The sequence below is a fragment of the Rhinatrema bivittatum genome, chromosome 19 (assembly GCF_901001135.1).
Source record: "Rhinatrema bivittatum chromosome 19, aRhiBiv1.1, whole genome shotgun sequence".
In the NCBI taxonomy this organism is placed as follows: Eukaryota; Metazoa; Chordata; class Amphibia; order Gymnophiona; family Rhinatrematidae; genus Rhinatrema; species Rhinatrema bivittatum.
Genome location: NC_042633.1, coordinates 22,959,939 through 22,984,207, shown reverse-complemented (window position 1 = coordinate 22,984,207; position 24,269 = coordinate 22,959,939). Strand labels below are relative to the sequence as shown.

The window sequence follows — 24,269 nt, the reverse complement described above, 5'->3', positions numbered from 1 at the left end:
GTCCTTCTATTATTCGAAAGAGTAAATAATTGATTCACATCTACCCGTTCTAGACCTCTCATGATTTTAAACACCTCTATCATATCCCCCCTCAGCCGTCTCTTCTCCAAGATGAACAGTCCTAACCTCTTCAGCCTTTCCTCATAGGGGAGCTGTTCCATTCCCCTTATCATTTTGGTAGCCCTTCTCTGTACCTTCTCCATCACAACTATATCTTTTTTGAGATGCGGCGACCAGAATTGTACACAGTATTCAAGGTGCAGTCTCACCATGGAGCGATACAGAGGCTTTATGACATTTTCCGTTTTATTCATCATTCCTTTTCTAACAATTCCCAACATTCTGTTTGCTTTTTTGACTGCTGCAGCACACTGAACCGACGATTTCAGTGTGTTATCCACTATGACGCCTACATCGCTTTCTTGGGTGGTAGCTGCTAATATGGAACCTAACATAATGAAAGTTTTGAATACTTCTTGATAAATATATTGATTTTCCCTTCCATTTGTTACCGGTATATTACCTAGGAAGGGAACTGAGGCTTGCTAGGTAGAATGTCACCCTTTCTACTGATTTTGGTTTGGCTTTGTAACCAAGCCGTGGGACTGTCCACTCCAGATCATGATTGTGTGCGGATGGAGCTGCGGAGAGGGCAGCATTAGGGTCACCCCCTTCACACCAGGTGAAAGCAAGCCGGCTGCTCCAGTCCCAGGTTTTGCCCCTTCTATGCAGGGATTTGGATCCGCCTGTGTGGTTGACTTGAGATGAGGTGGCAAACCTGGGCAAGAAATAAGAATTTGGCCTGTGTTAGGCTACGGCCTCTTTTGCTTCGGAACAGGGAGGGAAGGAAGGTGACTTAGGGCAGGATTTCACAAGAAAAGAAGCTCTGAGAGCTGCATTGATTGTACGCCAAACAAATCAGGTCTGCTGCCCCTTTGTCTCAAAAGGGGTTTTGAAGGCAGCTCCCCCAACTCTTAAGAACCTGCTAAACAGGGGGCCTGGCATTGAAAGGAGCTTGTTCGTTGCCTTTGAAGAATGTGACTTGTTGCTTTTGGAACTTTGGGTGGTGAAATCTGCTTCTACAGAAAAATAGGAGACGACGGGGGAGGCAGAAGAGGAAAATAAGCCAACAGTCCTGGTTTTGTCCCCTTGCAGCAATGGAAATAAAAGCGGGGCTGGCCTCAGCCTGTCGCTGATGACAAAGAGCCACCTGCTAACCCAGCAGCGCCCAACCCCCTTTCTCCACCTTGGCCATGTTCTTTGTTCTCACAAAAATAACCAGGGGGCTTGGAGGAGCCTCTTCCCTCACAACTGCTGCACAGCAGTTCTAGGGAAGAGAGATTGTTTTGCATTGAATAAGCTCTAGTGGGAAATACAACCTCCCTGCCCTGAAATTTCCAGCAAAACAAGAAACTCACCGCTCCCACCATCACACTCAAAAAATGGACACAGAAAGAAGCAGTCCACACACAATACCTGCCTTTTCTTGTTTTAATTAACCAGGGAATTTGGGGGATTTATTACAGCGGGCCGGGTGGACGCCAAGCACTGGTGGTGGGACAGATCACTGTCATTAACAGCCCCCACCCCCACTAAAACATGGCAGACCGATCGTTCCCTGTGAAATGAAGGCGCAGAGACCAACACCAGCCAGTGAGATCTGAGACAGCGGACACCGGCTTGTTGATTTCGGGAGAGCAGGAGGGCTGAGAAGAGATGCCGGCAGGATGTCCGACTGAGCGAAAGAGAGGGGCCGGGGTCCTTGGTTGGAGAAAGCAGCAAACTTCTTAACGTTTCCAGTGACTTGCTTACTTCCAGCGGCCTCCGACGCGTCCCTTTCCGGTTCCCTTTTTGCTGCGGTGATAACAATAAGGGTGTTATTAATGACAGAGCACGGTCAGGGTGCCCGCTCTGCACAGCCCTGCCCTGCCCTCCCCCGGGAGCTTACGGTCCTATGGTTATGGAGTGACGGATTGCTGGAACTGGAACCTGCCTCTGGCAGGCTTTCCCAGCTCTTTGATCTGGGCACTAGGTCACACCACGAGCAATTGGCATGAGGAGTGGGATTGGAACCTGGAGCTCCAGGTCGCAAGGCCCCACAGCAGCACAAGGTCAAGAGGGAAAAGCTAAACCTGCATAGCTATATCAAACCCCGCCTGAAGCCACATTGAAGCAACACAACATAAGCAGCAACTCTTTATCAGAAGACATTGAGGACAGGGATGATCAGAGAACACAAAACACACATTCAGGGCACATAGCCATCTCTGCTACTTACAATTTCTGAGCATGGCTGATGCGGTTATAAAGGACATTGATCTGGGAAAGAAAGAACATAGCCCTAATTATAGTAAAACAACCAAATGGATGCCATATCAGTAGCCAGAGCTGCCCACAAGCTAAGCATTGGTATAAAATGAACCCGTGCGTGCCCTAGCCAGGTATCCTTGCTAGCCTGAGCAAGTGTGAATTTGGAGGGGCATTGCCCCAGGGAAGTGCGAACTTGTCCCTTCCCCTTTGCCGCGCCTCATGCCTGCTCTCCAGCAGAATAACCCCTGGCATTCCAGGTCGCAAGCCATGGAGAGACTGGCGCCCCCTGCAGGTGTGTCCCTCTGGTGGTGCTGCTGTGAAGCAGCTCCCATGGAGAGGGAAGGCCCCAGGACTGAAGCAGCAGGAAAGCTCACCCTTTCTGGCAAGGGGTGGGGCTGCCAGCCAGACGTCATCCCCCTGTGATCGTTTGGGGCCAGGAATACCTTTGTGGGGAAACCGATGTGGGAAGATCCGGATATGGCGACATCGGCCACGCATTGGGACCTTCCCTAGGGCTTGTCCTGAGGGTTCCGTTTTGTTTTGGGGGTTTTTTTTCCACATTCCCTCTGCTTCCAAGGGCTGTCGCTTCCCTGTGCTCACTAGCAGGCCTCTGCCATGTGTTGTACTGAAAGGCTTAGAGCTTCCTCCCTGCTGGGACAAGAGCCCTCTCTGGAGTGCCGCGGGACGAGTCCCACACTTACATCATAGCGCTGAGTCCTCATCTGCTCCATCAAGTCAAACTTTTCCGATTCCAGCTGGTGTATCCACTCCGAGAGCTCTTTTGCTGTTTGCCTACAACAGATTGGGGCATGTTAGAGAAAACGCATCCCAGTTGCCTCCCCTCCTAACTTCCCCTGTACTGCGGGTATACTCACTTCAGGCTTTCTTCACCAAGGCTTTCAATGTTGATCTCCTTGCGCCTCTCGGCCAGGATCTTCCTCTTCATCTCTCGCCCTGTCTGTCTCTTGCCTCTTTTCTGCTCAGCCTTGAAAAGTACAGAGGGAAGAAGAAGTTTGTTATCTGAAGGCCTCAGCCTCAGCTCTTGATTATTTCACTCGTCATGTATCTGGTTTCCTCCCCAAACCCTGGTCTTCGACTTCCCTGAATCTTCCAACTTTGAAAACTGAAGGTGTCACACTTAGTCTACCCCATTTTATCCTATCCAATGTCTCCTCTACCCCATTTTATCTTAGTCCAATATCTCCTCTACTCATACCATAAAATCATGACAGGACTTGAATGGGTAAATGTGAATCAGTTATTTATGCTTTCAGATAATACTAGGGGGCACGTCATGAAGTTAGCAAGTAGCACATTTAAAACAAATCAGAGAAAATTCTTTCACTCAATGCACAGATAAGCTCTGGAATTCATTGCCAGAGGATGTGGTTAGTGCAGTTAGTGTAGCTGGGTTTAAAAAATGCTTAGATAAGTTCCTGGGGGAGAAGTCCATAAACTGCTATTAATCATGTTGACTTAGGGAAGACCACTCCTTATTACTGGCTTTAGTAGCATGGGATCTGTTTAAGGTTTGGGTACTTGCCAGGTACATATGACCTGGATTGGCCACTTGGACACAGGATGCTGGGCTTGATGGACCCTCGGTCTGACCCAGTATGATATGTTCTTATGTTCTTCCTGACAGGGAAGCATGAAATACTTGGTGTATCTGATAGGTTGGAGATAACTGGATTTTAAATGTTACTGGTTCCACTTGTTTCACGGTGGGAAAGGGACCAATTCACTTTTGGGTCAGTTTAGCCCAGGACCTCAAAGCTCTTAAGGGTTGTGTGGAGACCCAGACCCAAGTCACCAGCCTTTGTGGGAGGGACCTCTCCTCTCTTTCTCTATCTGCCAGGTCTGTGTCTTTTTAGCTTCTCTTGTTACGGGTCAAAGCTGTTTTTGTTTAATTGTTTCACCCAATCTGGGACCCCAGGAACCTTTGTTCAACCTCAACCCACCCTTTCCCCTCACCCCCACCACTCCTCCCATTTGACATACCATGTATATTTCAGCTGTATATATTTCCATATATATATATTTCCATGTATATTTCCGCTGACTATAATCCATGTTTCTGTACTACTAATTTATTATTTTATGTTAATTTATAGTTTGGAATTTTTGTTAACTTATTGTTTGATTACTTAATTCTGTCCTATCTTCCGACATCCATGTTTTTACTCTCCCTGTTTTAATGTAACTTCTCATTTCCACTTATACGTTAATTGGTTTTTTCCCCTTGTTCTAATGTAAACCGGTACGATAAGACCTGGTCTTGAGTGTCGGTATAGTAAAAGAAGTTAAATAAAAAAAAAAAAAAAAAAAAAAAGACTTGATGTTCTCAACCCCTTGGTGCCTGAAAGATTCCCTTTGGCGTTCACGAGACTCCCCTTTGGCCACTGGTTGAGTTGGGACTAAGTTTTCTTCTCACTCCTATGATGTCCGAAATGCAAATGACACCTTCGCTCGTTAAGGAGCATGGTCGGTTAATAAGCAAGCAGTCCACTTTCCTTGTGATGGTCATCAAGCTTTCACACAAAAAGCATCGCAAGGCCGAGCTGTGTTACCTTCACGAGGTAGCCGCCAAAATGGGCTCCCATGTTAGAGAGGACCTTCTTCTTTTTGGCATCATCTTCAGCCCGTTTCTTGGCCTCCTCCTCTTCCTTCCGCATCTTCTCTTCCTGGGGGAAGAAATAGAAGAGAAGTTAACCCTTGGTGCTTTTGCCATTACCACACTTGTTTCTGTTTTTTAAGCCTATGTGGAGTCACTCTTAGGATTTAGGATAATGCCAGGTCATCTGGTTGACTAGTATTTAGGCAAATATTATTTGTGCGTGCATGTGTTCCAGAAGAAGTTAAAAAAACAATAAAAACCCTGCAGAACTTCAGCCGATGACATGTCCTCTTGATCCTAATGGGAAATAGTTGGGGGAAACAGGAGTTTCTACCCCTAAAGACAATGTCAGGTCCCCTTAGATCCTCCTATCATTTCCCACCAGCTAGCTAATTCAGGGATCTTCTTCCATCTCAAACACCCAGAGACCCTTTTTGTCCACTCCCCAGAACGCCCCCACGTCGAGCAGGCATGTGCAGGTCGGTACTTACAGCCAGCTTTGCCTGCCTCTCCCGCTCCTTCTCTGTCCGGGAGCGCTGCTGCTCTGACCTCTCGGCACGCCGACGCTCCTGGCAAAGGAAGACAGATCCGATTAGGATCTGCTGCTGGCAAGGCGCCCGCGGCTGTAGCAAGGAAACTGAGGCCAGCAGACATGTCCCTCTGGATAACCCCCGGGCTGGGGGGGGCACCACACTTGTGATAAAGAAGAATTCACTGCAGCACATGCAGTGCAGCAGACGCCTCTGTAAATTACTGAGATGGCAGTAGTTTACAGAGGAAGCAACGGACATCACATTTGCCAGAGATTGCCCCCTTAGATGGTCACTGTGATCCCCAGTGGCAGTAATGACTTCTGTCTACGGCCAGAGGCTGAAAAGGACTTATTGGGAGAATGATTAATAAAGACATAGAAGGCCTTGTAGCAGGCGCAGATGGGCTTGGAAGCCCCTTGCTGAGTGTGGACTTCTGCTGCTGCTCCTGCCGAGACATGAAGCATGGAAACCAGGGACAAATCTGCGCAGAGATCCCCATGCATACTCACAATCCTGTCCTTCAGGTCTATCAGTTCCTCCTCCTCTTTCTTGCGCTGCTCGAAGTGAACATCAATGAGGGTCTGAAGCTCGAGCAGGTCCTTCTCCATACGCTTTCTGTGGATATCCTGTGAGAGAGGAGATGGGGACGGCACGGAAGACAGAGAGAAACGTAACAAGGGGAGGAAAAATGAGAGAGAAGTCAACGAGGGAGGGAGAAAGAGAGAGAGGAACAGAGGAAAGAGAAAGACATACCAAGGAAAGGAGGACACAAGCGAGAGAAAGGGAATGAGAGGGGGAAAAGGAAGAAGAGAGAGGCAAAATAAACAATAATAAAAGGAGAAAGAAGAAACAAGACAGAGAAACAGGGCGACAAAAGGAATGAGAGAAACACACCAAGGAAAGGAGAACACAAGAAACAACGAGAGAAGAATGAGAAAGAAAGAATGGGAAGAAGAGAAAGTCAAGAGAAACAACACAAAAGGGAGGGCAAAAGAGAAACCAAAGGAACAAGCGAGAAAGGTTACAAAGAGATATGAAATGAGACCGTAGGAAAGGAGAGCGAAAGGGAGAGAAAGCAGAACATGGAAAGGAGGGCAAGAGAGAGCTGAGGCTTACATCAAAGTCTACCCTCTCTCCCTCAGGGATCTTGGGAGGAGCAAGTTGGGGAACCATTGGCCTGTGAGAGCAAGAAAAGAAAAGCAGAGATGGTCTCCTTGGACAGTGGCAAACTGCAGCCCACACCTCACCTCTCCCCTCCTCCCCAGACTGAACCCTTTAATGGGTGCAGAACAGACAGGAGCATCCTCTCCACCACTTACTTTGGTTTTGGGCGCTCCTCTTCTGCAGAAGAAAGAAAAAAGAGAAGACACATCAGCCCCTTCCATGGCCATGCCTTTGCACAGGGGAACACCTCACTCATCAATCGGCACCCCACCTCCCTCGACTCCCAGACGCATCCCGGCTCCCTGGCATTGGAAGTGTGATGGCCTGCTGCACTTGGAGTCTCCCACAGAAAGATGGAGGGTGGGGAGAGCTAAGGCATTCTACTCCCGCTAAGCGAGGCAGAGAGGCAACTTGAGCGATGGAGTCCAGCCATGGGCCGTAGAGAACTTGCATCTGCTCAGGAGAGGAGCCATATGCAGTCCTGATGTGCCCTATGCCAAGGTGGTTATGGGCGCATTCAGTATTTATTTAACTTTATTTCTTCAGCCCAGGTGGTTCTGGAAATCTGCAGGCCACGTCAGCCTCCATGTGCTCATTCACCTATCAGCCATCCTCCATCCTGTCCTCTCATCATCCATATTCTCTCCATACATCTATCATCCATCCACTTATCCATCTCTCAGTCATTTTCCATCCATCCATCCATCATCTATCTTTCATCCGTACATCTATTCATCCATCCACCTATCCACCTCTCAGCCAACTTCTGTCCATTCATATATTCATCCATCCACCTATGCATCTCTCAGCCATCCATTCATTCATCCACTTCTCAGCTATCGTCCATCCATCCATCCACCTATTCACCTCTCAGCCAACTTCTGTCCATTCATATATTCATCCATCCACCTATGCATCTCTCAGCCATCCATTCATTCATCCACTTCTCAGCTATCGTCCATCCATCCTTCCACCTATCCACCTCTCAGCCGCTTTCCATCCATCCATCCATCTCTCATCCATACACCTATAATCCATCCACCTATCTACCTCACAGCCATCTTGCATTCATCTCTCATCCATCCATTCATCTCTCCATCAAGCCATCTATTCATCCATCCACCTATCCACCTCTCAGCCAACTTCTGTCCATTCATCTATTCATCCATCCACCTATGCATCTTTCAGCCATCTTTCATCCATCCATCTCTTAGCCATCCATGCATTCATCCACTTCTCAGCGATCTTCCATCCATCCACCTCTCAGCCGCTTTCCATCCATCCATCCATCCACCTATAATCCATCCACCTATCTACCTCACAGCCATCTCGCATTCATCTCTCATCCATCCATTCATCTCTCCATCAAGCCATCTATTCATCCATCCACCTATCCACCTCTCGGCTGTCTTCCATCCATCTATTCTCCAATCACAATCCATCCATCCTTTCATTCCTCTATCCATCTCTTCTTTCAGCATCTTTCTGTCCATCCTTCATCTATAAAGACACACACACATACAATGTTGAGTATTTGGAGGGTCCATACTCACCTTGATGTGCTGTCAGCGAGACCCATCAAAGAGGACCCAAGAGAGGGAGGAAAAGATGGAGAGAAGAAATACTGATTAAAGTAATGTATAATATTCTTGTATTTATTTCCTAGAATCAGCGCCAGCTTTCTGTTTTTACATCCCATTCTCCTGTGCTTATGAATTCTGCAGGCACCACTCAGAGGGACAAGTGAAGCCAAAGCTTTGTGCTCCTCAGAAGAAGGAAAGGATAAAGGAACAGGAAAAGAACAGGGGGTCGTTCATATGTGTCACTGACACCAGCACAGACTGTGGCTGTCCCCTCTCTGGGCCTGACAGCAGTACAGAAGGTGGGAGACTGCGGCTGTTTTCGCTCCCTGCCTGGCATTCCTTGAACCAGGCCACTTGGCATCTCAGCTTCAGAGGACATATCATTAACGGCGCTAGAGCTGAGGGGTGGAGGAGTGCACTAGATGACTGCATAGCATCAGGGATGGGCCAAGTCACTTCTGATTTTACCCCACAGTGCATCTTGGGACTTGTAGTTCCAGGGGGGTAGAAAACTAGGAGCCCCGTAGATGAGGTGGTGGCAAAACCCGGCCCCGCAGTGAGCTGAGCTAAACAAGGGAGGGATGGATCAATTACAATCCGGCTGCCCCATCTTTAAATCTAGACCATTTTCTCATCATCGGGGCGAGCAATCTTCTCCCCTCCCCTCCGTCTCTCTCGGAGAAGCTCCGGAGGACTGAGAATCCAGGTGGCTTTCCGCTTCCTATGTAGAGACAAAATCGGAGAAGGACAAGAAAAAAAAATAACATAAAAAGCAAACATTTAAAAAAAATAAAATAAAATTCTGGACTTGAGAGAGAGGCAGTGCCAAGGGCAGCAAGAAAGAACAGACAAAAAGCCCTGACAAAAAAAAACAACAAAAACCCTTAACAACTTGTGACACGAGAAGATGTCTAGGAGTTAAACAGGAAAAATTTTACCAAAAAAAAAATATATAAAATAAAAAAATATTGTTTAAAAAAAAACAAGCACACATATACACACAATAGAAAAATGCATCTTGTTAAAATCTCCAACACAGGCTCAGGAAAATATTGTCAAAAAGGTGAGCTGTTGGGTGGGGAGGGGAGATGGAAGAGTACAGGGGCTCACACAAGGTCCGAGTGTGTGTGGGGAGCTGCTGGGAAGGGAGAATGGTGGGTGGGGATGATGGGCTGGCTGATGGGACTGGAGGTGCATCCCCCCCACCCCGAGGACATTTCATGATGGCCCCCGACAGAATTATTCCAAGTCTTGGATTTCGCGCTGTTACGAAAAGGTTGTGACGGCTTCCGGCCAGCACTTCAAAGGGCTGGGCCGCCGCTGAAGGTAGAGCTGGTGGTGAGGCAAGCTGAGTGCCAGCGGCTAAATGGACCACCAGAAGCCCTGCAGCGACAGCAGACGAGCCTGTTTCTCGAGTGGCCCAGTTCGGTCTTCACCCGACCAAGAGGAAAGCACCTTCGGTTGAGCCAAGCTGAGCGCTGGCTTCGGCCCACCCCCGTACCGGGTCTTCCCTTAAGCAGCGGTGCCCGAGACGTTCGTGGGCAAATTACACGAGGAGTTAGGAACCGGGCTGGCTCAGCCCCTCCCCAAGGACCTGAGCTGTCTGGTGGCCCCAGCCTGGGTTTGCCGAGCCATGCGGCAGCTTTTGATTAGGACTAACAGAGGGAAAGGAAAGGGGACATTCGGATGACCGGTGCCTCCAAGCACAGCAGAATATATGTTTAGCTAATTCCCAAAGCATTTGGGTACTTCTCATGCTGGCGTTTGGTTTTCTCTTTGACTACCTAAACACTTTGGGACCGAACTGGCCAAAAGATTTTATTTATTTATTTATTTATTTATTTTAAATTTTTATATACCGGAATTCCTGTATGCAATACAAATCAGTCCGGTTTACAAGTAACGAAAGAGGTTGCCCTGGTCTGGGAAGTTAGACCTGGGTTTTTTTACATAGAACATGGAACAATAACAATAAACCATAAGATCATGGAGTCGTCTGGTTTCTCAGCTACAGCCAACTGCCAGCATTTCACCTCTTTCTACTGCTCCTCACTTTCCTCTGGGCAGGAGCAGTAGCAGTGAAGCCCATGGCAAGAGAGAGAGAGAGAGAGCCATATAGGCCACGGTTTCAGAGAGCCATAAGGAGCCTTAGCATGGCGAGGCATAAGCCAGGAGGGAGCCTGGATGGAGAGGATTTAGAGTTGAAGCAGGTCCTCATCCCACCAGCAAGGCCCCAGAGATAGTAAGAGTCAATACTGTGTATTCACTTCCTCAGATCCACAGCCCCGGCCTTGCCCCCTCTAACCTTTCTGGGATCTGTAGTCCTGCATTTCCTATCCAGGGGAACCCCCAAGACCCAGCATGCCTAGGAAGGAGAGTTAAACTACTGTGACTGGCTCCTGGAGGCTTGACTCGAGGGTGGAGGTGGGGGTTGGAAGAGGCTGAGATGTTCGCCCCCAAATCCCCCAAGTAGCACCAGTGGCCTCCAAAAGCTCAGCCAAGGCCCTTATCCAGATTTCCAGGGACCCGCTGGAAGAATATTGACGAGAGGGAAAGGGTGGGGGGAACTTCGATTTCAACCAGGGTTGCCACCTGTCAGTAAATTTACTGACAGAAGAAAAAAAAAAAAGACATGTCTGTAAAAATGATTTCATGTCTGCAAAAAACACGTCCTGAGCGACAGGGCCTGTCTCCGGCACGAGCAGATCAGGCTGCGCGAGGCTGCCGAACGAGGGAATCGGGGGAAATCTCTGTGTAGGAAGACCAGCCGTGCACTAACTGGTGATGGTTAAAAGATCCCCCTGTAAAAAAAAGTGAGGTTCTCCCTAATCCTGATGCCCCCAAAACAAAAGGAACGGATGTTCTGCATTGAGGCAAAAGGGGGAGGAGGTGGCAAACTAACTGCCCCCTATGGATCAATAACCTCCCCCCACCCCCAAAATCAGCAGGGAGAAACTCCGGGGCCAAACTCAGGATGAGTCTACCCCTGGATTACCATCAGGGGTTTGGTTTTGTTACTCCGAGAAGCAGCTGGTTATGGCACGATTATGGACACCAACCCCCATCTTCTGTGCCAGACGGAGTTATAGCATCTGAGCTCAAGCGGGATTATATCACACTTAGTGAATATATCTGGGTTATCACACCTTGAGTATATTGCACATAGACTGGGGGGGGGGGGGGGGGCTATACATATTACCTGGGAGTGTACACATGTATAGAATATATTGCATATGAACCACATATGTAAATATATCTGGAGAGGGAGGGAGCGAGCGGGTGTGAGAAACACAGGAGGGGAGGCAGTGGAGGTGACCTGGGAGGTCGAGTCGGTGAGGGAGGGAGGGGGCGCTGGTGGGGGTTTTCAACTTAAATGCCAGGGGGGACCCGGTGACAACCTCGGGTCAGAGGAACCCAGAATGGAAAGGGGGGGGGCAGAAATAAAAGACAGAGAGACGGAGAAGAGGAGGGGAATGATGTGGAAAGCAAGTGTGAGAGAAGAGGTAGGTGGGGGTTTAAGGAGAGAGAAAAGAAAAACTGAACGGAAGAGACACGGAGGAGGGGGAAGGGCCCAAAGGGAGGGAGAAGGGGAGAGAGAAAAAAGATAGGGCAGGAGAGAAATGAAATGTCATGATTGCAATGGCATGGGTAGGGGAGTGTGAAGCCCCCTCAACTTCCAGCACCTTCCCCGGCCTTAAACGTGAAGAGAGAAGCAGTAATACCTGGCACCTCCACCGGAGCCGGCTCTTCAGTCACAGCGCACCGCAAGACAAGGTAGGGCAAGGGACGGGGGCAGGGCGAGGCCGTGAGAGAAAGGGAGAACAGTTAGAGCAGGAAGAGAGAGCAGAACCCAAGCCCTGGTTAGTCCATGGCCCAGAATGAAGGGGCCTCAAACACACCCCAGCACACCTCTCAACTCACTGTCACTGCAAGGGGGAACCACCCTAACCATAGCATCTCCCGCCTAACTGTGGCACATGCTTCCAGAGAGCCGGCATCACCCTTCTAAATCTCTCTTCCCCATGTCATTCACTCCCATAGACCTCAATGATGCCTTCCTCTTAAATCTCTCTTCCCCATGTCATTCATCCCCATAGACCTCAATGGTGTCACCCTCTTAAATATCTCTTCCCCACGTCATTCACTCCCATAGACCTCAATGATGTCTTCCTCTTAAATATCTCTTCCCCACGTCATTCACTCCCATAGACCTCAATGGCGTCATCCTCTTAAATATCTCTTCCCCACATCATTCACCCCCATAGACCTCAATGGTGTCACCCTCTTAAATATCTCTTCCCCACGTCATTCACTCCCATAGACCTCAATGATGTCTTCCTCTTAAATATCTCTTCCCCACGTCATTCACTCCCATAGACCTCAATGGCGTCATCCTCTTAAATATTTCTTCCCCACATCATTCACCCCCATAGACCTCAATGGCGTCATCCTCTTAAATATCTCTTCCTCACGTCATTCACTCCCATAGACCTCAATGGCGTCTCCCTCTTAAATATCTCTTCCCCACGTATTTCACCCCCTTAGACCTCAATGGCGTCACCCTCTTAAATATCTCTTCCCCACGTCATTCACCCCCATAGACCTCAATGGCGTCACCCTCTTAAATATCTCTTCCCCACGTCATTCACCCCCATAGACCTCAATGGCGTCACCCTCTTAAATATCTCTTCCCCACATCATTCACCCCCATAGACCTCAATGGCGTCTCCCTCTTAAATATCTCTTCCCCACGTCATTCATCTCCATAGACCTCAATGGCGTCACCCTCTTAAATATCTCTTCCCCACGTCATTCATCCCCATTGACCTCAATGGCGTCTCCCTCTTAAATATCTCTTCCCCATGTCATTCACCCCCATAGACCTCAATGGCGTCTCCCTCTTAAATATCTCTTCCCCACGTCATTCACCCCCATAGACCTCAATGGCGTCTCCCTCTTAAATCTCTCTTCCCCACATCATTCATCCCCATAGACCTCAATGGTATCACCTTCTTAAATATCTCTTCCCCACATCATTCACCCCCATAGACCTCAATGGCATCATCCTCTTAAATATCTCTTCACTCAATATCAGCTTAGTAGGTTGAGAGGTATAACATTGTGAGCAAGGTAACAGCATATGCAACATCCCCCCTGTGTTATTATCCAAAATACCCCGATACCATGACATCATTCAGGAAGGATAAACCCAACTGTCAGGAAGGGAACACAGCATATGATAAGTACATTAATGCCCAGATGTAATCCAACAAAACCATGATAATGATGCATTGTGCAGAAGGTCACCTGATAACACTATTGAGCTAATATCTTATACCCTGGAGGATGTGCTGGAGGGAGCTTCTCCCTGAATCCACATGACTCTGCTCTGAGAACCTCGATATCCCTTCAGCTGGACACAGAGGTGTGATCCTGGGGCTTGGACATGGCGTCAGACTGCCAGCCATCGCAAAGACCCGCAAGAGAAGGGGAGGACCCTCAGGGAGCAAGGCACGGCTGAATCAGACTAAGTGGGATACCCTATGAGTGACACTTTTGTGCTATGGACAGGGCACCCAGTCCTGTCGTTGCTGTCAGGGTCGAGAATTTCCCAAACAGGGCAGAGAGACTAGAGGCAGGGGCAGAGGAGACGCTGCACCCTGGGCCCTCAACGGCAGGGGGGGTGAGGAATGGGAGTTGTGGATGATTTCTCTGCTCTTTGACAACATTTTCAGTGCATTATTTTTCATCACATCATTAGGGGAGGCAGCTGCAGAGTGAAAGGAGAGAGAGAGAGGTTATTGTGAAGCAGAGGCGAGAGGTCACGGGAACCGCCTAGAGAATAGGACAGGAAACAGGACCTGCACAGGAATTCAGGGAACCTCTCTGCGCCCCCCGCCCCCCTGCACCTGGTTCCCCATGGATCAAAATATTGGGGGGGGGGGGGGAGTCAGCTGCCACCCCAGCACCCCGTGTTACGCCCCGGCACTTCCAGGGTCTCCAGGAGAGGTGCCCATCCTCTGTGCAGCTCATGTTTCTCTGGTCAGGAAGAGACACTCGGCTGTGGACAGGTAGCGGAAAAAAAAGGAATGACGTCCTAGTTTCAGGGTTTCTCACCTTCCTCTTCCGGCTGCTCTTCTTCTTTTTCAGGATATAAAGAAAAGAGAGAGGTCCTGGTTAGTCTTGCACAATCGCCCGGCATGGCTCTGTGACACAGGGCACCTGGGCGGACCACAGGTGGATGGACGGACAGAGAATAGGCACGGGTGGCCCGATCCTCTCTCTCGACTCGGCGACAGTGACAAAGGCGGGGAACAAAAGGTAACTGTGGCGAGAGTGGCAGAGGGGCAGCAAGAATGGCAGAGGCAAATAAGACATTTGTGGTATGGAGTCATCGATAGGAGAAAGGGGGAGGAACTGGAGAGAGAGAGGAGGGAGCGGAGTTAGAGCTGGCAAAAAGGCAAGGGAAAATGGGTCAGAGGGAGGTGAGGGAAAAGATCTGGAGAGGGATGAGGGGGCGGAGGTAGTCCATTTCAGAAGGCTTCTTGCTTACGTGCCCCCCTCCCCAGCCTAGCATGGCAGCGGAAGGGATAGGAATTAGCTTTCCCAGCAAGGATGGTTTTACGCTGGCGGCAAGCCCTGCAACACGCATCATACCTTCTTCAATGGCCTCTTCCTCCCCTGTAAAAGCAAACACAGACATGGGTTGCACGAGACCTTTGCCAGGCAAGCGCAGCAAAGCAGCAGCAAGCAAGAGCTAGGGGGTTCTCCCAGGGCACAGCCTGCTCGTATCCACAGTGGGAATATCTATAGAGGTTCTCCTAGACCACAACTTGGTCCTGTCCACGGTGGATAAATCTGTAGTGCTTCTCCTAGGCCACAACTTGGTCCTATCCATGGTGGATAAATCTATAGAGGTTCTCCTAGGCCACAACTTGGTCCTGTCCACGGTGGATAAATCTATAGAGGTTCTCCTAGGCCACAACTTGGTCCTGTCCACGGTGGATAAATCTATAGAGGTTCTCCTAGGCCACAACTTGGTCCTGTCCACGGTGGATAAATCTGTAGAGGTTCTCCTAGGCCAAAACTTGGTCTTATCCATGGTAGAAAAATCTGTAGAAGATCTACTAGGTCACAACTTGGTCCTATCCAAGGTGGATAAATCTATAAAGGTTCTCCTAGGCCACGGCCTGGTCTTATCCACAGTGGATAAATCTATAGGGGTTCTCCTAGGCCAGGGGTACTCAAGCCAGTCCTACATGCCCCCCCTCCCCCCCCCCCCAGTCAGTTGGATTTTCAGGATATCCTTAATGAATATACATCAGATTTATTTGTAGGCACTACCTCCTGTGTATGCAAATATTTCTCATGCATATTCATTAGAGATATTCTGAAAACCCAACTAGCTGGGGGGGGGGGGGGGGGGCGGGCATGGGTCCTATCTAAGGTGGATAAATCTGTAGAGTTTCTCCTAGGCCACAGCCTGGTCTTATCCATGGAGGCCACAACCTGGTCCTATCCAAGGTGGATAAATCTATAGAGTTTCTCCTAGGCCCAGGGCCAGATTAAGGCCAACTGCTGCCCTAAGTGCAGCCAACAATGGTGCCCCCCTCGGCTCTTCTATTGCTTAACTGACAAGACATTAAGGCTTAATAAGTGCTGAAGGTGAAATAAGAGATTAGAAATTCAGTTTTCTTCCAGGCCAGACCCCGCAACTATATTAAATATAAACATTTTTTTTAAATTGTATTTATTTAACACTAAATAACAGTAAGCAATATAGGCACATTATTTACTTATAACTAGGGGGCAACAGAAAAAATGCACCTATTCAGCACTCTAGGTGCCCCCTTCCCTTGGTGTCCTATGCCTATTTTGCTTAACGGTTAATCCAGGGCTGCCTAGGCCACAGCCTGGTCTTATCCACGATGGATGAATTAATTGATGGGCCCTTGCCTTGGGAAAAACTGGGACTGACATTGATCAACTAAATATGACATTTCCTGGTCTTCTACAACAGGTTTGCTCAGTCAAAAGGAATTTCCCCCCCCCCCCCCCCCCCTTGGGCCCTATCTGGCTGAGATAAAGATAAACGAGCTACAAAACCAGAGGGACCTCACATATCAAACCCTCCAAAATGCAGAGGGCTGGGCACTTTCTGACTTCTCTGACAGAAATACAAACTGTCGCTGTAATAATCGGCCTGCTCTTGATATTTCTTGGGGGTAAGGAGGCACTGGCACGGGGGGGCCACCCTGTGCCAGTGCCTCCTGGATATCCGAGGCAGGAAAGCAATCCAAATGAAATCACAAACACAGCAGCTGTTTATCAAGGGAAGGGGCTGAGATGCAATACTCACCCTCCTGCTCCTCCCTGCAGCCAGAAAGGAGAGAAGAGAGAAAAGGGCAATGTAAACACACTGTATATACAAAACTGAGACATACACAGAGACTGGGGGAGTATATAAAACAAGTTAATTGGTCTTGGGAGAGATGTCTCTTATGGTATATAACAGGCCTGGGAGGGATGTCTCTCACGGTATATAACAGGTGCTAGGAGGGATGTCTTTTATGTGTATAATAGGTGCTGGGAGCGGTATCTCTCACATGTATAACAGGCACTGGGAGGGACATCTCTCATGGTGCATAACAGGCCTGGGAGTGATGCCTCTCACATTGTATTACACAGTGCTGAGGGAAATGTATCGTATGATATATATCAGGCGCCGGGAGGGATGTCTCACGGTGTATAACAGGTGCTAGGAGGGATGTCTTTTATGTGTATAATAGGTGCTGGGAGCGGTATCTCTCACATGTATAACAGGCACTGGGAGGGACATCTCTCATGGTGCATAACAGGCCTGGGAGTGATGCCTCTCACATTGTATTATACAGTGCTGAGGGAAATGTCTCTTATGATATATATCAGGCACTGGGAGGGATGTCTCTCATGATGTATAATAGGTGCTAGGAGGGATGCCTCTTATGTGTATAACAGGCACTAGGAGCAGTGTCTCTCATGGTGTATAACAGGTGCTAGGAGGGATGTCTCTTATGTGTATAATAGGCACTGGGAGCGGTCTCTCACATATATAACTGGCACTGGGAGGGACATCTCTCATGGTGCATAACAGGCCTGGGAGTGATGCCTCTCACATTGTATTATACAGTGCTGAGGGAAATGTTTCTTATGATATATATCAGGCGCTGGGAGGGATGTCTCTCACGGTGTATAACAGGCCTGGGAGTGATGCCTCTCACATTGTATTATACAGTGCTGAGGGAAATGTCTCTTATGATATATATCAGGCACTGGGAGGGATGTCTCTCATGATGTATAATAGGTGCTAGGAGGGATGCCTCTTATGTGTATAACAGGCACTAGGAGCAGTGTCTCTCATGGTGTATAATAGGTGCTAGGAGGGATGCCTCTTATGTGTATAACAGGCACTAGGAGCAGTGTCTCTCATGGTGTATAACAGGTGCTAGGAGGGATGTCTCTTATGTGTATAATAGGCACTGGGAGCGGTCTCTCACATATATAACTGGCACTGGGAGGGACATCTCTCATGGTGTATAACAGGCCTGGGAGTGATGCCTCTCACATTGTATTACACAGTGCTGAGGGAAATGTATCGTATGATATATATCAGGCGCCGGGAGGGATGTCTCACGGTGTATAACAGGCGCCGGGAGGGATGTCTCACGGTGTATAACAGGCACTGGGAGGGATGTCTCTCATGATATATATCAGGCGCTGGGAGGGATGTCTCTCATGATGTATAATAGGTGCTAGGAGGGATGCCTCTTATGTGTATAACAGGCACTAGGAGCAGTGTCTCTCATGGTGTATAATAGGTGCTAGGAGGGATGCCTCTTATGTGTATAACAGGCACTAGGAGCAGTGTCTCTCATGGTGTATAACAGGTGCTAGGAGGGATGTCTCTTATGTGTATAATAGGCACTGGGAGCGGTCTCTCACATATATAACTGGCACTGGGAGGGACATCTCTCATGGTGTATAACAGGCCTGGGAGTGATGCCTCTCACATTGTATTACACAGTGCTGAGGGAAATGTATCGTATGATATATATCAGGCGCCGGGAGGGATGTCTCACGGTGTATAACAGGCGCCGGGAGGGATGTCTCACGGTGTATAACAGGCACTGGGAGGGATGTCTCTCATGATATATATCAGGCGCTGGGAGGGATGTCTCTCATGATGTATAATAGGTGCTAGGAGGGATGTCTCTTATGTGTATAATAGGCACTGGGAGCAGTGTCTCACATGTATAACTGGCACTGGGAGGGACATCTCTCATGGTATATAACAGGCACTAGGAGGGATGTCTATCATGGTGTAGATGTCTCTTATATAATATTATGGAAGCTGCTGCTGAGTGTTGACAGCACCAGTGCAGGACTTACTCGTATTCCTCCACGTCTTCTGCGTCGGACATGCTGGCGGTGGGCAGGGATCACCTGCAGTGAGACAAGGCAGAGAAGGCGACAGGGAAGAGACAGAACCGGAAGGAATCGGAAAAGCACAGAAATGATTACAACCCGTGCAGTCACCAAACCTGGCCACCCGGCCCATGCCAGGGCTGCCACCCTCTCCTGCCTCATCACCAAGGGACAGGGTGAGCCGATCCTGGTTATACCTCACTCCCTCTCTCCCCTCCCCAACCATTGCCTCTAAGAACTTGTGGTTCCATTTTTTTTTCCTTGCATGGAGAGCAGACCTACAAATCCCTGCATGCACTGGGGAGCGGGGAGTAAAAGCTGGACCAGTGACATGGGCAGGGAGGGTCAGTGAGTTATCCCCGATCGGGATGGAAGACCTGGCAGAGCAGATACAGAGCCAATATTTCATCCAAAATGCTATCTACTGTTTCGAGAAACTCAGCAGCTGCCCACCCATCACACTCCCCCCCATCTTTCTCTTTTTTAATGTCCCTCTTCCTCCATCAGCACCTGCAATTTCCTCCAGAGACAGCCTGAACACATTCCCAGCCCTGCGTGACTGGAAGCTGCTCCCGGACCTCTCCTCTTTAGGAGAAGAATATCTTTGGCTACACAATGGACCAAAAAAAAGCTTCCCCCCTCCCCCTGCCCACATCTCCCTTTCTCACCGGTGTCAAATGATAACCCTGCCTTTTGTCAGGGCCTATTTTTGGAAAGCCTCCACTCTCACAATGCACTGGCAAGAAACCCAGAACAGATGGGAGCGGAAAAGACAGAAGGATTAAGCAGATCCCCTGGAGCAGGTATTTATATCGAGAACTGACGAGGTCGCCATGCCAGAGAAGGCCAAGGGTGTCGAGCTCTGGTCTGCAGCTGTCGGGGTCCCCATCTGTATTCTCCTCCTCCCTCAAGCTGTGAAGAGACTCCTAAGCAGGTGATGGCAGAAAAGAAAAGGCCAGCAGGTCCCTCAGATCAGCTCATGTGCTCCTGCCCACACTGAAAGGACATTTCCCCAGCCGCCAGCAGGACATCACTCCTTATCCAAGATGATTTGGGTCATCTTGCTCTTTTTTTCTTTCTACCGTCTTGAGTAGAGAAGCATGAAACTTTAGTCAGAATCTCAAGGGGGTGTTTTATTCTCACCATGCCTTCGAAGGGACGAGATGAAGGGGTGACCTATCTTATACGAGAGCCTCCAGAAGGCTTTTGACTACGCCATTCAGAAAGCATTGACTTCGGCCTTCATGGAGCATTCATGTTCGGGTCATGATTCGTGTGGCCCTTAGCTAAAAGAATGTTGCCCTGATTATCTTCTCCCCCCCCACTCCCAACCCTACATCTCCCTGAAGTAACATGACCCGGATGGTATCCTCTATAACAGTGGTTCTCAACCCTGTTCCTGGGGACCCCCCCCAGCCAGTCGGGTTTTCAGGATATCCACAATGAATATGCATGAGAGAAAATTTGCTGGCTGGGGGGGGGTCCCCAGGAACAGGGTTGAGAACCACTGCTCTATAACATCACCTACCATCAATCTAGGCAATTGGGGGGGGGGGGGAATCTTTGAACCAGGGGTCTTCCCCAACTCCTCCATCTGCAAAGGCAATGACCAAGTTTGGAATCAAATTCTGCCGAGGTGGAAGCCTTCAGCGCTGCGCTGTAATCTCCTGTCATTGTTCCCAGAATACATTCATGGTCATCCAAGTCCCTCCCCCTAGCCCAATCCTCTGGCACTCTGGCCAAAGTCTGAAAGCCTTCTGGTGACTTACAAATGGGCTAAAGGCAAAAAAACCCAAAAGTAATGTAAACTTACAAACGTCCCCCACCTCCCATCAGTATAATACTCAGAAGGACCTTACATGTATCCCTGAATTTACTAGCACGGAAGGACTCAAAATTTATGGCATTCCGCATTATCAGCCCTTTCCCTCATTTCCAGCTAATAGGGCTGTGTACAGGAAAAATTACATTCGTTTTGGTTTTCTTCTTTGGTTTTGTTTTCTTGTTATTTTAAATTTTGTTTCATTTCCTTTTCGTTACATGGGGGTTTTGTTTTTTTTTTATGCATAAAAAATGTGCATGCATACAGTAACGAAACGAAATGAAACAAAACGAATGTGCATCCCCACAAACAGCTAAGATTTGATGACTGTGGTGACGCATTTCTTCTTGGCAGGAGAAAGGACTGGAGGCAGGCTTGTTACAGAGAAAGACCTGCCTTCTCCCTCACCCACTCAAGGATGGAGTCCATCTCCTCTACCCAACAGAGCCAGCTCTGTCCTGGGTCCTCTCTCCAAACCAGAGCCACCCCTGTCCTGAGGCTGTCTCCTCTTTCCCAACTCAGAGCTACTCCTGACCTGAAACCGTCTTAACTCTCTCCAACCAGGACCCACCCCCGGTCTTGAGACTGTCTCTAGCTCCAACACAGTCACCCCTAGCCAAAGACCGTACCCTCTCTCCCACACAGAGCCATCCCAATCATGAGAGGATCTCCAGCAGGATCAAACCTTGCCCTCACAAAAAATCCAAACGTCCCGCCCGATGGGCTGGAGGCCAATTTTGATCGATTTGAGGCAAAAATCTAATCACGGACGCTCCATTTGCAAAGCCACTAGGGAAGTATAAGGCGACATGCCCTCCGCTGTCCCCGGTTCTGATCCAGGCCCCTGAGCTCGGGGGAAGCCTGGTGCTGAGGGAGGAAGGGTTGAGGGGTGGGCGTCTTACCTGAAGCCTGGATGCAGAGAACGCGAGCAATGGAATGACAGCTGCAGGATCCTGGCAGTGAGGCTTTTGTACTCGAGCTGCCCACCCCCCCGAGATCCTCAGCCAGAGGGGGGAGGCTTTGAGACCAAGAAACTGGACACCAGACCCCTCCATCTCTGGATGAGCTGATTGGCTAAAGGCGCTTCATGCCATCCCTGTGGCACGGAGCAAGCGGAGGTAAAATTAATCTGATGACTTTATTAGGGATGGGAGAGGAGGATATGCTAAAGACAGCGAAGAGGGCAGAGACAGCAGAGGGTGGAAGGGAAGAGCAGAGGATAAGGACTATGAAATGAGAGGGGGAACTTCCTCTCACCAGGGCTCGGGGGATGGAAGGACAGCAGTGTCCTGAGATTGGGGGTGGGGTGAGAGGAATCCAGCAGGGTGAGCTTCCTCCCAGCAGTGCCCTGGGGCTGGGGGTGGGGTGAGGGAGGACTCCAGCAGGGTGAGCTTCCTCCCAGCAGTGCCCTGGGGCTGGGGTGAGGGAGGACTCCAGCAGTGTGAGCTTCCTCCCAGCAGTGCCCTGGGGCTGGGGTGAGGGAGGACTCCAGCAGGGTGAGCTTCCTCCCAGCAGTGCCCTGGGGCTGGGGTGAGGGAGGACTCCAGCAGGGTGAGCTTCCTCCCAGCACTGCCCTGGGGCTGGGGTGAGGGAGGACTCCAGCAGTGTGAGCTTCCTCCCAGCACTGCCCTGGGGCTGGGGTGAGGGAGGACTCCAGCAGGGTGAGCTTCCTCCCAGCACTGCCCTGGGGCTGGGGTGAGGGAGGACTCCAGCAGTGTGAGCTTCCTCCCAGCAGTGCCCTGGGGCTGGGGTGAGGGAGGACTCCAGCAGGGTGAGCTTCCTCCCAGCAGTGCCCTGGGGCTGGGGTGAGGGAGGACTCCAGCAGTGTGAGCTTCCTCCCAGCAGTGCCCTGGGGCTGGGGTGAGGGAGGACTCCAGCAGGGTGAGCTTTCTCCCAGCAGTGCCCTGGGATTGGCAGTGGGATGGAGAGCAGAGTCAAGCAATGTCCCCGAGATCAGGGGGCGAGTGGTGGGATGGGAGGGAGAACTCCAGCCGTGCCTTGCGGTCTCTGCTAGTGCAGTGCTGGGTGCCAGGTGGGGGTGGAGAGGTTCTCATTGTTCGGAGCCCATGCGGGGAGGAATGTGACAGTAACAGGAGCCCACAGCAGCTGCCGTAGGAAAAAAAACGATAAACTTAGCAGCTTCCATTGTGTCAGGGCTGAAGAAGGAACACCATCCCCAGGGCCCCCCACCGACATTGGATGTGTGCTCTCATCTTCTTGGCTTGTGGGTTTCAGTAGGTTTAGGTGGCATGGCTCATTTTATGGGGTTTTCCGTGCTTTTATCATCATGCCTTGAGTGAAATCTGGGCAGGCAGGCTAGAACTGAAATAAAGGAGTCAAGCTGCGCAGGCTTGTCTGCATTTATGCCTTCTGTGTGGATCTAGGCTGTGTACGGCCCCCACCACCCCTCTCTCTCTCTCCCCTCCCTTAGGGTGCCTGTACCTCTGCTTGGTACCCCTTGCCCCTGTCTGCAGCCGCCCCCTTCTCGCCCCTCAGCCGTTCCCGTTATCAGCCCTGCCTGCCCCCTTTCACAGCTCGCAGAGGAGCTAAACAGGAAAAAAAAAAAAAAGGCAGCAGGATTCAGAGCAGCCGCTGGCACAACTGGTTTCTGCATTTCCCCACCTTGGGGATGCTGTGTTTCAACAGGCAAAGCAGGCCTGCAATCACCCCAAAGGCTACCACCCCCAGAAATGGACTGCAAACAGTCTCTTAGTCTCCAACAGCTCCTGGAAGGGACGGGGGAAGAGGGTCCCCCCCTCTACTGCCCAGTACCATCGGCCGCCGCTGCTGCACGGGAGAGGGGAACCTGGCACAGCACAGAAGATAAAGCAGGTCTGTGACATCAGCGCCCAGGGATTGGAAGTGTCTGTGGTCCCCCCGGGTCACCTGCGTGTGTCCATCTGCCTTTGTTCCGAGCAGGCGGTGAGGGCAGACAGCAGGAATGGGAGGGAGGGAGCCGGAGAGGAGGAGGGCTAGGTTAGGGGCCTCATGCCAGACAGATCACATCAGCAAAGGAAAGTTTAGTGCCTGCTGAGACCTTGGGAGGGTGGGGGGGGGGGCAGAGTCTTGTCCTCTGGCCGGCTGCGGTGAGGGAACAGGGCCCGGTCCCATCCTTGCTCGCCATCCTGGGGAAAGCGAGGGTCCCCACGCTAGCTGGGGGTGCTCAGGCGGGGCCCCCTCCTCTGTCTGCTCGTCAAAGCTGGATTCCGGTCCTATAAGCGCCTGCCAGGCCTTTGTTTTTTTTTTGGGGTGGGTGTGATGGGGACAGCGGACACTGGAAGGGGGACGGGCAGAATCCCTTCGTTACCTCTCTGCACCCCAGCAGGCAGCTGCAGAGAGCTTTGCATAACTTGGACATGGGAGCTGGCCCCTAACCTAGCCTGCTAGACTTCTGCTGGCCCCCGTCTCTTCCTCAATGGCATAAAGACTAGGGGTCCTGGAGAGCAGTTATCAGCACCAGGGTCTCTTATTCAAGCGAGGAGCTAGCAGCCTATTCTCTCCTCATGAAAAAAAAAAGGAGGATAGAGCAGAGCAGCGCCTTGTAGCAGCCTGATTCTGGGTTATAAGATGAACCCACCACTCATGCCACACAGACTCATGCCAGCCTCTACTGTACCCTGCACTACCAGTCCGTTTCCCCAGCCTGTCCCCCTCTCACACGGCTGCTAACATGCAATAAGGCAGAAGCTAAGCCAGGCCTATGAAGTGGGACTTCCAGTGTCTCTACCGAAAGCAGGGAACTACCTGTCACTGGAGGTAATAACCGGGACCTAGCA

At 50.2% G+C, this 24,269-nt stretch overlaps 1 protein-coding gene across 10 annotated transcripts; it reads right to left on the bottom strand.

Moving 5' to 3' along the window:
- Nucleotides 1–1,475: 1,475 nt before the first annotated feature.
- Nucleotides 1,476–21,533, bottom strand: TNNT1 (troponin T1, slow skeletal type). 10 transcript variants are annotated; one of them, XM_029584835.1, is made up of 16 exons: nt 21,396–21,533; nt 18,636–18,689; nt 16,567–16,580; nt 14,865–14,888; nt 14,325–14,348; nt 11,930–11,953; nt 8,178–8,186; nt 6,780–6,801; nt 6,577–6,637; nt 5,970–6,086; nt 5,419–5,496; nt 4,881–4,994; nt 3,186–3,295; nt 3,012–3,102; nt 2,279–2,319; nt 1,476–1,854 (listed from the first exon to the last, which is right to left on the bottom strand). In XM_029584835.1, exons 2-16 carry the CDS (start codon nt 18,665–18,667, stop codon nt 1,809–1,811), a joined length of 807 nt encoding a protein of 268 aa, XP_029440695.1. In that variant the 5' UTR covers nt 18,668–18,689; nt 21,396–21,533; the 3' UTR covers nt 1,476–1,808. The 10 variants fall into 10 exon arrangements, with proteins under 10 accessions (XP_029440695.1, XP_029440696.1, XP_029440697.1 ...); XM_029584836.1 differs by having other exon boundaries at nt 14,325–14,345; XM_029584837.1 differs by lacking the exon at nt 11,930–11,953.
- Nucleotides 21,534–24,269: the final 2,736 nt, after the last annotated feature.

Bases quoted from the DNA above. Each gene is read 5' to 3' on its own strand.
- TNNT1 (XM_029584835.1), bottom strand. From the start codon at position 18,667: ATGTCCGACGCAGAAGACGTGGAGGAATACGA. The intron at 14,349-14,864 runs GTATGATGCGTG...ATCCTGAAAAAG, and splicing joins GGAAGAGGCCATTGAAGAAG to AAGAAGAGCAGCCGGAAGAG. The intron at 4,995-5,418 runs GTAAGTACCGAC...TTCTTCCCCCAG, and splicing joins AGAGGCAGGCAAAGCTGGCT to GAAGAGAAGATGCGGAAGGA.